At 38.9% G+C, this 16,341-nt stretch overlaps 1 protein-coding gene across 1 annotated transcript; it reads right to left on the reverse strand.

Annotated features, from left to right (window-relative positions):
* Nucleotides 1–269: 269 nt before the first annotated feature.
* Nucleotides 270–15,411, reverse strand: slc44a4 (solute carrier family 44 member 4). The gene is made up of 22 exons (XM_079231504.1): nt 15,312–15,411; nt 9,346–9,394; nt 9,081–9,154; nt 7,346–7,424; nt 7,165–7,264; nt 6,887–7,018; nt 6,685–6,745; nt 6,285–6,405; nt 5,751–5,834; nt 5,424–5,536; nt 4,990–5,112; nt 4,230–4,329; nt 3,931–4,023; nt 3,643–3,745; nt 3,038–3,297; nt 2,616–2,710; nt 2,298–2,401; nt 2,090–2,163; nt 1,888–1,958; nt 1,437–1,531; nt 1,256–1,340; nt 270–880 (listed from the first exon to the last, which is right to left on the reverse strand). Exons 1-22 carry the CDS (start codon nt 15,349–15,351, stop codon nt 762–764), a joined length of 2,175 nt encoding a protein of 724 aa, XP_079087630.1. The 5' UTR covers nt 15,352–15,411; the 3' UTR covers nt 270–761.
* Between the last annotated feature and the right edge of the window lie 930 nt (nt 15,412–16,341).

Consider the following 16,341-nt stretch of genomic DNA (forward strand, 5'->3'; position numbering starts at 1 on the left):
ATTTTGTTACAATTTTGTTGGGGCGAACATATTTCGTGGGGCCTGACTGAAAAAGTTTGAGAACCACTGATTTAATCTATGATACAAAAAAAAACTGGTCAGACTCTCTTTTGATCAGTTATTAGAGGTTTTAAAAGAATCAGTATACTTGATTATTTTTTTTCATATGGGTAATCTAATAGATAAACAAAAACCCAAAGATTGCAAAATGATAATATCAACCAAAATGTCTGACATGTTCAGGAGACTAAGGATGAGAAAAAGTAGTTGACAGCTGTGTCCTTTACATTCATGTTTATAATATTGTTCATCAATAACATTGGTCATAAAAATGTTTTATATTTATAAAACAATATTTTATATATATACAAAAATATATAACGTATCAGAACTTTCTTTTTGCAATTTATAGAAATGACATCTTACAGAGGAGAGAAAAAAGCCACAAATATTGTTTACAAATAACAGAAGAAATATTTTAGGACTTCAGTTAAATCAAAAGATAAAATGCCGAATAAAAAAATCATTTGAACAAATGAAAAGTCAACTTAAAATGTCACATTACCTACATTCACATTCATTCATTCATTCATTCTGTCGTGTACACCCATTAATACTAAATGCACATATACAGTAAAACAATAGGAATTCAAAAGTGCAAAATTAGCGAATAACTTGTGTAAAGTGTTAAAAGGATCGGAGAAAGACGGAAATGTAGAAATCCTGAATAAAACGGCAGTGTTTAAGGCGTAAAACGATGTTCAGTCCTTCCCTTTTCCCTTTTTTGGTGCTTTGTTGGATTTGTTGAGGATCTTCATGAGGTTTTTGGACATATAGTACGGCTTCTGCTGAGACCCATCGTTACGCTCCAAGTCCTCCACTGTGAGAAAGAGAAATTAAATGATGAAAACTGTCCATGTCTGCTTGTATTGTTATATATATATATATATATATATATATATATATATATATATATATATATATATATATATATATATATATATATATATATATATATATATATATATATACATATATATATACATATATATATATATATATATATATATATATATATATATATATTTTAATTATCCAAGTTAGGTGTGTAGCGTCTTAGCTTTAAATGTTTAAAATTAACTGAACATTATTTGAGTACGTTTGCGTGTTCAACAATCTGGTCCTCGTGTTGGTAGTATTTCTGGGTCAATAACGTGAATGGGCCAGGCTCAGCAGACTGTAAACATCTACTCACAGAAGCAGAGGAAGAGTGTGTCCACACACATGTTGTACACACTGAAGAATCCATGAGCTATGAGGTAGCTGCCAAACACCACTGTCTACAAAACAAACAAAAACAGATGTGGAGAAAAAAGATAAGACTAAGAACAAACTTTGATACTATTAAAAATGGAGAAGAACCATCTGGAACTTACAATAATTGGCATCCAGTAGTAGTTGAGGGTTTCAGTGCGGAAAGTTTTGCCCGGTAGCAATATCCGTCCAGAGAAGAAGAAGAAGGACAATATGCCTGAAACAAGATTGAGATTTCAGTGTCTCCTCTCTTTCCTGATGCATTCATCTGCTGTATTAAGAACACATCTTTATGAATACATTCTTTTTATTTCGTATTGAGGTAAGATAGAGACAGGGTTTTGAACGTTGTCACACAACTATGTGTGTCTGCTCTACAACATGTGTACATCCAAGTTGTACCACTAAGTGTCTTCAACAAAAGACTGTGAAAATGTGCGCAGTAATCCCCAAATTTAAACAGTATTGTGACAACCTCCCTGACGGAAGGATCTCCATGCCGACTTCCATCGAGGCCGCTCTGAACGCATACACTTTTTTTAACCCGGCCCCAACACAGAGCGGCATCCTTACCTACTCCTGCGACCACCAGGAGCTTCCCGAAGAACAGCAGCAGGTCCGTCACTTTATCGAGCACCACGACCCTGAGGGGACACGCAGTCAGAGTCGGGGAAAATAGAGTCGCTCAAACACATGCAAATGTTTTCATTGTTGGGAACAGGTCAGACAGAAATGGAGCCAGCTGGCATTGAAAACACAAGACTTCACCACAAACCTCACTACATTTCTCATGAGCAGCAGGAAAGCATTTTTGGCTGAGACGCAGAAGTTTTTCCCATAAATTGCAATCTGTTGAGAAAACAAAATGGTTTAATATTCAGTAGAATAAGCCCAATTTCAATCTTTTGCAAAGCATGTTTGTTTCCCCTTTGATAGCGTCATAAAGAGAGACCAACAGCTGTGCAATAATGTGTTGTGCTTACCATGATGTACGCGTTCCTGTTGAGGAACTTGAGGAACTTCTCCAGACACCAGAGGCAGCACTTCATGCAGCACAAGATGAAACGTGCACATGGATTCTGTGCCGCTGGAGACAGACAACCAAAACATGTTCAGTAGCCCGTCATTTGTTGGACGCCATTAACTTTAATACATTCCCATGAAGTATACATTTGACTTGTTGCCAAGATTAGGACTTATTTAAACTGAAGCACAAAAATAAACCAAGCAGTGAGAATATGTTCAGTATTCATTCAAGTAACACAGACAGTGAATATAAGATGAGATTATGTCAGCTGTACCTCTCGTTTTGTGGTCAATGTACTCCAGAATCACCCTGGCTATCTGCACTAGGGTCAGGATCAAAGCACCAAATGCCAAGGAGCCCACATGGTACCTGAAATGAACAAAACGATAATGTCTGACTGCCGGGCAGAGGTCTGCAACGGTTATGTGCAGGTCAAATGCGTCCTCTAGAAGCCAGAGAGGGGAACTGCAGTCCGCCAGTATGTCCTGTGATGTAATATTAATATTAACTTTAAGGTAAAATAAAAAGCTTCCCTTCTCCACAACCCTCTGTGGGATATAATGTGATCATGTCAGTAAAATTACTGGACGATACTTTGGGAATGCAGAATTCAGTTTTTTGGGACATTTTTGACATTGATGGATACATGTGTTCTTGCAGGAGTGTAACCACTGTAACAGCAGCTCATTAACCTACCTGATAGAGCGTATAAAGCTAGCGCTCAGTGGAAACGTGGGGATGTCATGTGGTTTGGTGAAGGCCCAATAGTAGGAGGCAAAGGCACCCGCAAGCGTACACTGCCCCAAGGCGATGACGAAGTTGACACACCAGAGGAAAGCCACAGCGTTGTATATCTGCAGGTTGAAGAGGTTCCTCTGGAACAGACCCTCGTCGTTGTACTTGACGAAGATGCAGCTGGTTAAGGGGCAGCCTGGGTAGTCAGACGAGTTGAAGTTCTGAGAGGGGGAGACGGGAGAAGGAACGAACCAGAAAGTAAGAAGGGGCAGTGCGGGCAAAGGGTGTGTGAATGATGCGTCTGAGCATCAACAGTATGACTTTTTAATCATATCAGACCTTGTTTCTGGTGAGTGAATGTGTTATATTTACCTTTTCTAGATGGCTGGTAATTTAGTTTTACAAGGGAAACATTTTTTATATTGGTATAGTTGTGTAACTGGTGATTTGAAACCTGACAGCAAATTCCTTCTACTGGCTTATTCAACCAAATGGAAAATGTGTGAGACGTTTTCACTGCAGGTCACAATGTTTATCCACACTGAGTTCCCATCCTGCCCACTCACCTCAGGGTCACAGTTCACAGTGCCATTGATACTCATGCAGTCGTCAATCGTGGAGTTTAGAGCCACCACTTTGTAGATTGGGCCTCCCGAAGTGGCCAAATATCTACATTCATCAGTTTAAGCAAAGAACAGATTCTCTGGAAGGGATTGTGGAGTAAAACAAATAAACACACAGTGGGTGATACAGTCATCTCATAAACAGTCTCACTATAATCTAAAACTGCACTGTGTAATTAACAACATGCATGAAGACACATACACACGTGCATACATAACATGAAAGGATACAAAGCAGTGGTGGCCCAGTAAGCAACACACACCAGCAGGAGAACAAAGGTGACCAAAGGGTACAGCATAGAGGACATCATGTGACTGATTGCCCTGTGGTATATGAACACACACATTACAAGGTCATGCCAAGGCCACATGCACTCTTCCAAGGAAAGATTACAAAAAAGGATGATGATAATAAATGAAACATGGATTAGATAAAGCTGTAAATAAATTCCCTTTAAGATTAGGAACAGGCATGGGTTTGTATTAGGTGGCGTCATGAATGAGATGTAATGTATGACATCAGGACTAACTTGCTGGACTCCTGGATTAGAGCGATGGCTATGAGGATCCTTGTCCGCAAGAAGATGATGGTCAGGAGAATTATCCCCTCCGCCACAGATATGATGATCACTGAGAAAAGATAAGATAAAATAAAATAATCCTTTATTAGTCCCGCAGTGGGGAAATTGCAGGATTACAGCAGCAGTGCACACAAGAGACACAAAGTAAATAAAATCAAGTAATATAAATGAACAGTAAAATAGTAAGTAAAACAGTAAGAAGAATACAATAGCAATATTAAATATACAGACGGAATAAAAAGTATATAAAAAAAGTATTTAAATGTATTTATATTGCACCAGTTGAACGTGATTAAAGAGTGACAGGAAGGACGCAAATGCTACTTAAGAATGACAAATATCCAACGTGAATCTACAATTACAGCTCTGGCGAAAAATAGCCCTTAAATCAGTGTTATCATTTATCAAACGCATTACACAATGTTATAATTCAATTGGTGTTATAAACATGACATGTGACTCGTGTGTATACCAACAAGGGTTTTATTGCATTTATTTTTGGATGTGGTTCAGTATTTATGATGCTATTAGTTATCTCCCTTTTATACCTCTCATTTCCTCTCTACTGGTATTTGAGTAAAAGCTGCAATGTCAAAACATGGCCAATACATGTTATGACACGTGTATTGCCATTGCCACTAAAAACTCAAGTACAAAGACTAGACTTATCCCCCAATGTGAGAAAGGCTTTGTGATGTTTGTGACTCACAGAAGGCCAGCCAGGTCTCTTGGACTTGCAGGTAAACGTTGAAGTTGGTGCTGAAACCAATGTCCGTGATGGTGGCAGAGGCTTGCTTGTAGTTATCATATTCCCAGTAGCAGTGCCATATACCTACAAGAGAAACACTCCAACAACTCAGAGGCTACATATAGAGGAACATATAATCTTCTCATAACAAATAAACTGCACTTATTGACTTTGTGTTCAGGACCAGTACATACATGGTAACTTTTGAGCTTCACTCCTTCATAAGTGATGTTAAACTCGGGACCAGCACAAGTACGCAATAAAATTGTGGTTGCCTCGACTGCAAAAACAGCGTTGCATTCATGACCTAGCTTCTAATGAGGAAAGTTCTTTATCCAGTCTGAGGCCTCTCAATTCCACCTTTCCCTGAAAACTGCTCCGGTTTATTTGTTTACCATATGCCCCAGCACCCAGGACTCCTATGATGAGCACCCACACCATCACTGGAGCAGTGAATCTCAACAGCAACAGGAACAGCATACTGACCACCATGGCTATTAGCAGACCACTGAGAGGGGAGAGGAAACAGTTAGGAAGACAGAAAACAAAAAAGAAGAAGATTTGTTTTAAAGGTTGAATATCAAAAGGATGAAGTTGTACGACATATAAAATACTTATTTGATAGCATCAAAAGTTCACAATAATCTCAAGAGTAAATTCTATCTGTATTTCTGCCAATAGGTGGCAGTGTGTGTGTGGTGGAGTTCGGCAAGGCAACTCACACAAGGATCCATGGCCATGACGACGCAAAATCCTCAAAGATGCGGACGCCAATCTCCTTGGCATTGAAGCCATTCACAATGTCCCTATTGAAGACAAAAACAAGGACAAGCTGCGTTGGTGACCGTTCTCAGAAAAAACTGACCAATGTGTTAATAAAAACGGATAAACAATGAAAACAGATCATTCAATACATATCTGCAGCGCCTGTTGGAAGCTACAAAATGCAATGTAGTGGTAAATAAAGGCTCGTGCGGTGTGGTGAAGTGGTGAAGTGGTGAATATGTGGCAACTAAGGCAACTACCACTAAGGCTACTACCAGCTGCTACACTAAAGATCAACACAAAAACTCACGTAGCCATTGACCCTGAGCTGGTGATGATGATGAAGAGGAAAAAGAAACAGGGTTATTATAGAGAATGTGTGTGTGTGTGTGTGTGTGTGTGTGTGTGTGTGTGTGTGTGTGTGTGTGTGTGTGTGTGTGTGTGTGTGTGTGTGTTTTATCTTTGATTCAAGAGCAGGTGCTATATCTTACCCAGTGCCGCTACTGATTTGGTTGATTGTGTCATTGACTGAGGAGGGTAATCCGGGAATATTGTCAAAGTCTGAAGGGATGCTCCCCAGTGCCGTGATGTCGGGCAAACATCTACCCAGCACTGACGGTGGGGGAAATGAAGTCAGCTTGAAATTAGTTCAATTATACTTCAGTACAAAATCTCTCTAATATACTTAGGATCACAAATCATCAACCATTTACATATACTTGGAAAATGGAATGTTATTGAAAATAACAGCCGTACATTAGAAGTTAAACCCACACTCATATTAAACAAGCAGCTGCTATAAAACTCACAACCAGCCTTCACTGCAGGGAACATGTATCATCAGACATAACATGTATATGAATATGAGTGTATAGGAGCGCTTTCACCCACCAGAGATCGTGGGCATGTAGAAGAAAGGACACAGCTCCCTATTCACAATTTCTTGAACACTCTGAAAAAAGATTATAATGCAGACAATATTTCATAAAACTACAATATGTCCTTTTGTATAAGAAATCAAAACAAATGTCACATTTAGCAACTTTCAGGGAGAGTGAGACACACAACGTTTACGCGCGGTAACAAAACGTACCTTCACAGTGGTTTTCAGGTCTATGGACGGCACGCAGAGGCTTTGATTGAACACGTCTGCTGGTTTCACGAGTGGAAAATATGACGATATTCCCACAGCCCAAAACTCATTGGGACAGCTTTCCACGCACACCTATAAGTAACAAAAAAAGATGATTATTTCTGGGACACTGGAAAAGTAGGATTAGCAGTCCCGTAAAGTAGGATTAGCAGTCCCGTAAAGTAGGATTAGCAGTCTCGTAGATTTAGAAACAACAAAAACCAAGCAGCCTTCTCTACCTGTGTGGTTGGACACTGAAAACCATTGAGGGCAGTTGCCATAACGTTAACAGATGTGGCACATTTGAGGATGTCAAAGTAGAACAAGTTGGGTCGGCCTCTGAGGGAGAGAAGAATGCATATTCATTATATGTAGTACATGTACAAAAATAATGTTTGAAAAGGCGAGAGATTGAATTACTCATTTGGTCCAATGCCACAGAACGATCCGGTTGTGTTTCTTGGATAAAGAACATGTCTTGGATCTCCAAAGAGCCAAGCTGATGGTACGGACACACACACGGACACACACACGGACACACACACACACGGACACACACACACACAAAATATATATAAAGTTAATCAGCCTCCATCATGTCCATTTCATGTTCGGCACTGTAGTAATGCTGCATTAACGTTTTTATCATTCTTTATCAACTTGTAGACCAAACATTTGAACAGCCTTATGTTTAGATTGGGTCACAAATCACTTATGTTACTGCCTTGACCGTGGTGACAATTGTAATAGCATTTGCAATGGTAATAGAGCTAAAATGTCCCTTTCAGGTCACAAAATATGTTTGTTTTTTTACCTTTATGGAACCAAATAAGTCAATTAAGAGCTAATTCTCATTCATAATGACCAAGACGATCTGGCCAAGAAGGCAAGGCCACTTTACGAATGACCAGACTGATGTATTTTGACTGATGCATTTGCTAGAACGTAAATTGTGGTTACTGAATGAGATATTGAGTAATGAGCGGACATGAAGGGGTTTCGGTGGGTGATAGTTACATCAATGCATTAACACCAGCAGCGGAAGAGCCCAATCACAAGCGGGCACAAAAGCCTGACGGGATGCACTTTAGAGTTTTGATTATCATCCCTCTTGTTCCTACGGAGTTTGGTTTGATCGCACAAGTCGTAGTAGACAAAAGCATAATGTATTACGGTATGTCAATGTACTTGTATTGATTCTTCATTTGAGCGAAGCACACACAGCTCTTTCTTGTATATCTAGTAGAATATTTTGCTACAAAAGGAATAAATGCAGCCCTTTTGTATCAACACTGGCCAGTACATTTCTCTACTTCAGTACTACAACAAATTAACCTGGGCTAACCAATGCTTTTGACCGGCCTCCATTAAAAGAAGGAAATGATTATTCGTGACACACTCAGCCACTGACACATATTACTTATCAGGCCCGTGTGTTGACTCTAGATAAGAGAGAGGGTTGGAGTGTTGGAATGAGTTTGATGACGGGGCAATACAAAGCCGCTGACAGGATGTTCAGCTGTTCGTACGCAATAAAAATGTATTGTTGATGATGATCAATCAAAGTATAAGTATTGAGAATCAGTATAGATGAATTCCGTGAAAGGGAAGAGAGGAAACAAACAAACACAGAAAGCGTTGTGTTATCTCTGGCCCGACGGTGGAGTGCTGGAGATGCAGCACAAAAGGGGTTAATATAAGAAACCAAATCCAAATCTTTTGAGGCAGTGATGCTGATAAGCATCCATTGGATGCGTCAAGCTAGTCTTAGTGTGGGAGGTCAGAGACACACACAAACAGTCTATTTCTGAGATTTTAATTGAGCAACCGGATTTTGAAACTTTGACAGTTGTAACGGCGTTGTTACTTTGCTAGTTAGGATCTGAAGCTCATAAATCCAGGAAGTCATTGTGGTGAAACCACGAGCTGTCGTCTTTACACTTTAGTTTTTGTCATGTATAAAAACAAACCAGATAAAATGTGATCATTTGTGACATTAGAGGAGCTGATCAGTGAATTTTGTTGGCTAGCTGTCTTCTCCTGTTCCCTATTTTGGTGTTGAGCTTAGTTTCCTAAACAACGGATTGACACGAGAGAGGAGAATCAATCTTTTCATATTACTTCCAGCAAGGAAATGATTTAACGCATTTCTCACCTAAAATCCCGACTGCTATGTAGCCGAGGATGACGGCCATAAACAGGACACAGCAGATTATATCAGTGCATCCTCTGATGAAGAAAAGAGAGACAGCAACAGGTTAAAGTGAGCAGGCTGAGCGTTGCTTTGACGTTTGCCTCTGTGGTGACAAATGTGATTCTATCAGTCAACAGAAACTTGGCAAACACAGAGTGTGGATGATTTGGGATTAAAAAGGAGTTAGTTGGTGGGAAACAGACAGTAGTTCATGAGACATATTCACCTTTTCTTTATGGGTCCATTGAATGTTGGGTCAAACTGAGCAGGTTCTCCTGGGAAAAGAAAACGACATTGGCTTTTAATACAGAGTACATGAGTCACCGACTGGTACGCCGTCATAAGCAGTGTGTTTGATTTCAGATTAAGTACACATTAGTTTATCTCGCTTTTATAAATGTCACTTGATCTGCAATTCCCCCTCAAGGAAACGCACTGCTGAGTGCTGTACCTACGGGATACGGGGAAGTTAGTGTGCGTGAGAAAATGTAATTTTTGTTCATTTTGCTCACTAAGAGTTAATGAGTTACGGTGCAAGTGAACGAGGAAATACTTTTAGAGACAGGAGGAAGAGTCTTCTATTTTTTTTATGGGATGGTAACTCACAGTTAATTTACAATAAAATGAGCAGAACAGGAAAGAAATTTCTCATGGTTGTTTCCTGGAACAGGAGAGGGAGAGACGGCCAGCCAGAACAAACAATGAAATGAAATGGGTGTCGTTCATGTCGTTCAACAAGCTGCTTTCCATATGAACTAAAGAGGAGTTTGTTCACGTTAGCTCCTTCATGTGCTGAGAGTGCAGAGGAAAGGATCGGAGTTGAGGCTCAGCACTGATGCTTGCAGTTCAAGCTGATTTGAATATAATTTGAATTTAAAGTCTGTCTTTTGTGTTTGACCAAAACAGAAAACTTGTTTGAGGAGATCTCAACTGAAAGCCTTCCTATAATGACAGCCTCAATTAGCCTCTTTTGCATTATCCAGTCGGGCAGGAAATACACAATGGGCTGCTTGGAGTGTGTCATATGCAGACACCTTTTGGAAGGCGTCAGGTTGATAATACAACAATTGACAACACGGCATTTCTGAATTTCTGTGCTCCAATACTAATAGAAAACTGACAGTGGTCAAATGTTGTGATTAAGAGCCTGAAATTACGACCTGATGAAAAAAAGGTGTGCAGGTGCTAATTTGGTTACGTGTTGGATTCCCATCGGATACACGCAAATACTAACGTGCTCTCTACATTTGATTGGTCTGCAGGTGATGGACATTTTGATGGGCAGCTCACTGTAACCATTTCTCCTATTAGCTCAAGCTAAATGATCTCCACTGGCAGTAATTTGAAGTGGGGTGAATGGAGAACGCAGCGAGCGCGCTCTTGTGCCAGGACTGCCGAGTAGGATGCAAATATACAAACAGGATGCAGTAGGTTTGTATCTTTTCAGTCGCCTAAACACACATTCACAGTGGGGCTTTCGCAAACTTTGACACTGAGGCCAGGAAAATAAATAAAAAACGTGGTGCAGTGAAGCAGAAATTCCACAGCTTAGATAAGATGGGCTCTCCTCTAACTAAACGTTCAACAGTAATATCTGTTATGGATCTTTTGTAAACAACAAGTGCAGGTCAATAGACACAAAGCCCCACAAAGAAGCATGCGTTTGACAGACCACAGATCTCAATCCACATCAACGCCTCTGTGTTGTTTCCTAAACCCTCATGTGTGAATATAAGAGGAACAATGTTCTCATCAAATAAACCTGTTCATCGGCCTTTTGTCATGCCGCGAGTGTCAGATTTCAGCTCTGCTTGGATAGGTCTGTGTGTCTGGAGTGAATGGCTAACTGTGACTCTGTGTGACAGTGAAAAGGGACATTTAAGTTTTTATGCTCTCGTAAAATGCTGGAGGAAAGTTTTAAACCTTTAGACCTTTCGAATCTACGCGTTGTAAGAGGGCCATCACTTGACCTTGACTGAAGAGGGAAGGCTTCTCTTATTTTACTTTACTTTGTTGAAGTCGGTGAATCAACAGTGACTCAAAACATGCGTCATGTGGGGCAACCAACGAGATTTTTATATACCTTATATAACGAGGTCATAATATTGTATCGTGTGGGTTTTTTATACAAGCCACCAGGTTAATTGGTAACCTGCTACCAATGAACTATCCCATGGGACTATTCAAGGGGAAAAGAAAGGAAGCAAAGGAGCGATCGTTAAATAAAAGTGTAAAATATGACGGGAAAGGGAGGTAAATACATTTAAAAGTGTGATTGATTTAATTGTTGAAAGTGGTAAGTGGCTTTTGAATACTTTTTGAACACGTCACAACCATGACAGCAGCAGAAAGGAGTTGTTATTTTTAGAAATATTCAAAAGAGGAAATAGATCAATGACAAAAGAGCACAAAATCTAACAGTGCAAAATCCAACCATGTTCAGTTTAATATATGATGGAGAGAAGCGTTAATTCTTCACATTTGTGAAGTCGGGAATACATCAAATGTTTGATGGTTTTGCTTGACAAATGCCACTCAGCTGTTAACCACTAATCAGTCACCAAATACAGATTAATTTTTGTTTCAGTTCTAATGAAGAGAGTTGCTGAATCTGCAGGTGTCTGTTAATGAATCAAATTTAGTTCATCAGTTTGAAAAATATATATCTTTGTACAATATATCTTTAATTCAAACCTAACATTACATAGAAAGAATATTTTGTTTATGTGTGATGAACTTTCAAAAAACAGATAAATAGCAACATTAACTAGCTTGTGATTTTAAATGAGACGCGAGTCTCTTCCCCTTGCTGCCTCAAGCAGCTTTAACAAACTTTATGGTCAATGATTTGCAGCAACAAACCCTCGGAAGTCACTCATTTCCAAACACAGAGTGTCTTCACATTTTTAAAACAGGTTGCATTTGAAATGTGGAACTGCTCTAAACAAGAACAATGCCCAGGTTGTACAATAAAAGGGACAAACTTAATTTGGCCAGAACAGTCAGTCTTTGTTGTGTTAAAGAGAAGGCGTTCTACTTCCTAACGAAGGCTGGCACGACCATGGGGAACTAGCAGGAAGTAGAATAACAATTATAAATGGTGATGAGTGAATGGTGTTTAGGCTTTTTTGTTGTTAACAGAGGGTGTCACCAAGATCAGTAAAGTGTCGGCTCCGACACTTGTGTGCGCCTCTTCTGTTGTCATCTACTCTGCCGTGTCCTATGATGTTTTCATAAGCTATTTGAAGAGACATCAAATTAGATATTTACCTTTAGGGAGAGTTTGTTTACTGTGGTCTTTGCAAAACCTCCCAGACTGTCAATAGACTCGAGACTTTATCGATGTATCAAATACCACGAAGAGTAAACAGGATACAGTGAAACATACATCTGCTGTACACGTGACAGCAGATGACGAGACAACTTTGAAATGTTTTTTGAAATAGTATTTAAAATACAACTTTCTCGTCCGAGTCTTTTACGATACTGTAGTTCTCTTCCAGTTTGTCTCCATCACAAAAACAGCCATTCAGACTCTGATTTGTATTCAAGTTGACACAAGTAGTTAATCGGCAGAAGAGCAATCTGCAACTATTGTGGTTATCAAAAAATCATTTATTCTTTTCAAGCAAGAATAGGTTTGGATTCCCGCCTCGTTTTTTATATTATTGTCAATTAAATATCTGTGGCTTTTGGACTGTTTGGTCCAAACTATTTCACCTTGTGATGGGCAATTTTAACCATTATATTGCATGTTATAGAGCAAACAATTAATAGATAAAGAAGTTGGAAGATACATTGATTACAGCTGAATCCATCAGTTGATTAGATGATGACAGAAAATGAATCTTACTACTTTTATAAATCTTTGTTTTTTTTAAGCAAAGGTAACGAAAATACTCAGATTCTAGTTTCACAATTGTCTATCTTTTCTTTTCTACTATAACATCATAAAAGCAGTTACCAAATGAGATTAGGACTAGTATGATATCTGAATAGCTAAAATTATTACCTCACAAAATAAAGTAAAACGTCTTCACAAGACCGTCTTTATTACAAGCGGACTGCCACCATTTCTTTATTCAGCGCATAATTATTTTAGCCACAACAAAGCAACGTTGCACTATGTTTCATGATAAGAACGTGCTCAGTTGACAGTGTGGTTCATTTCCCAACCCTTTCTGACTTGTGACCCCTAAAAAGCAATCAATGTGTACTTATCACATGCGTCATGTCGTCATCCCAGGTCGAAATTATGGTTTTGGAAAGTAATTACGAGCAACTAAACCAAAAGGTTTTTTTGTATGTTATTTGAAGGGTTCTTAGTGACCTGAAGTGGTGAAAGTGGCACTTAAGTGACATTTACTTATAGCACTTTGTAGTTTACCTTTCTTGAAGAAATTGTACTTTCTTGATTGTTGTTGTTCTGAGTTTGTACTCATGGTTGAATACACTTACTGTAAGTCACTTTGGATAAAAGCGTCAGCTAATGTAATGTGAAAAACTAGAAAAAAAACTAGAAAATAAATGTCATAATAATAAGTACAAAATATGTAATCCTCTAAAATTACGTGTCAGGCAACTCAAAGCTTCCTACTCATCTTAAACATTTCCTCTTCTGTAGGTCAAATGTCTGGCATGTTTTGGCTGCGCTATACATATGTTATGACCAGAGGTGTCAAAAGTATTCACATTCATTACTCAAGTAGAAGTATAGATACAAGGGTTTAAAAATACTTCTGTAAAAGTTGAAGTATCAACTCAAGTAAAAGTGTAAAAGTACTGGTTTAAAAACTACTTAAAAGTATAAAAGTAAAAGTAATGTAAGGGGAATGTTTTTTTTTGCCATTAAGGACAAAGCCACGTCTCAGGGGCCTATAGTGCACTACCCCACCTCCCCCCAAAACAATCATTTTTATAAAGGCTATAATGACTATAATGTTTTAAAATGGTATGTTGAGTGTGGGATGCACTAGACTACCCGTTTCAGCTGCATATATGCCCATTTAAAATGATCACATTTTATTACAATGCAAATACATTAAAGTACCATATGTGTACTACTGAGCATTAACATGTGTTTCATGGAGCGAAAGACATGATAACTAGTTGCCTATAAGTATTGTAATAGTGCAAAATAGGCGGTGGCACAAACACTTAAAGCTGTGGTTCTCAAACTTTTTCTGTAAATAACATAATTGTGTGACTCATCTGTGCTTTTATAAAAAAACGAATAAAGAAAATTGCAATCACTTTCAAGTAAATCAGATTGCCCCATCAGACAATGTTTTGTGTAAGTTCTATCTGTGCAAAAAAATACTCATATTTAGTTACTACTAAATAGCTCATTGTGGAAAACAACAAGCGTTAAAAAAAAAAATTGCCAAACAAAACAGAATGAGTGCAGATATGTGAGCCATCACGTTGTATCAGTATTAGTGGCTGCAGTGACAGTTCAGAGAGCTGCTCCGGGTTCAGAGAGCTGCTCCGGGTTCAGAGAGCTGCTCCGGTGCGAGCAGAACTCCGGTTGCTCCTGACATGAGAGCTGCTGTTGCATCTTCACCCTGGGAGCGTTTAAAACGCAGATATAGCGGTCTACTTTTCACGCGACATATTTTTCGACGCTCTCTGTCCGCTGGTGCGTGTGCTCAGCGCTCACCTGTGTGCGCGCGCACGTATCTGTGGGCAACAGGGGGGAGAGGTTTTGTGTGTGTGTTTTTGAACGATGACAAGCCGGAGTGAAAACAAACCAAAATGAAATAGTAACGAGGCTATTTTTAAAATGTAGGGAGTAGAAAGTACAGATATTTGCGTGAAAATGTAAGGAGTAGAAGTAAAAAGTCGTCTGAAAAATAAATACTCCAGTAAAGTATAGATACCCAAAATTTCTACTTAAGTAAGGTAACGAAGTATTTGTACTTCGTTACTTGACACCTCTGGTTATGACATAATGAAATACATTGATAATAAACCATGTTCGTTGAGGATAATGGTCGACAGGCCTACGTGTGGCCTCTTCGGCATTATTTGACTCATAAACAGTGACGCTGAGTGCAGTAGCTGGATTTAAATGAGGACTAATCTGGTGTGAACACTCTCGACTAAGAGAATAGTCTTAACGTTAGTTTACGTGAGCTTAACGTTAGTTTTGTTGCCCTGTGAGGAGCTATCTAGTGGGTGATGTCCACTCACCGTACTCGGAACCCTCGTTCGTCTCCTGTTTTTTCCCCATGTCTCCGCCTCAACCGGACCTCCGCCTTTGTCTTCCTCGATTTATAAAACTCAGCTTCCTTTTGCTCAACGTTACCGTTAAACCTTCTTACAAAAAGCTAAAAGTGGGTCTAAAATGAGCTGCGCCGTGTCAGAGCGGCCATGGTAACTAAGTTTGGAAATCTTTTTCTTCCTGGCACTTGTAACTAGGCAGTGACGACACGAGCGCACCTGCAGAGGGATGCGCACCTGCACGCGCTATCAAAGATTGTTTCGTGAAAGGAGCAATCACTCTGATTTGAATCTAAAAAACGTGAGAATGTAACAAAACTGCCAACTGTGGTTATAGGTTTAATTTTGAGGTTGTACCTTTTCGATGCAAATATACTACCCACTACATTTATTTGACACTTTTCGTAGGCTAATTTGTAGATTTAGATTAGTATTACAAACTTCTTATTACAACTTTACCAGCTGGAACATCCAAGTGATGTACACATTATTGAATCAATCACTATAATACAGTAATGTAATACAACACTTAAATACGATTTTGAACATTAGTCCACATAACAGAATACTGTTATATTGTTACTTTTATTTAAGTACAAGCTGCAAATACTTCTTCCACCACTTCCACAGACTTATCAGGGGGTCGTAATATATTATGAAATTATTGGGGCTTTAAGGTGACACCAGTATTATGATCCTGAGGCCCCAACCCATAGGCGGGCTCTGTGATAAAATGTATTTCTAACACCTTCATTATTTCCATTTATCTTGCTTTTGCATGCACATTAGTTGTGCTTCATAAACTTACCACAAACTAGTTACTAACTAATATGCACAATAGACAAAGAGTGGTAAAAACCACAAATAATCATAATTACAAGTTCATTATACAATCGTAATACATGAATAAGTGACATAAAAAAAAGAAGCTATTTAATGATTCCGAAGTTTGGTTGAGAAAGTTCTTGGAATGTTTTATGACCAACTAACTTTTTTTCAG

Source organism: Taurulus bubalis, assembly GCF_910589615.1.
Source record: "Taurulus bubalis genome assembly, chromosome: 16".
Lineage (NCBI taxonomy): Eukaryota > Metazoa > Chordata > Actinopteri > Perciformes > Cottidae > Taurulus > Taurulus bubalis.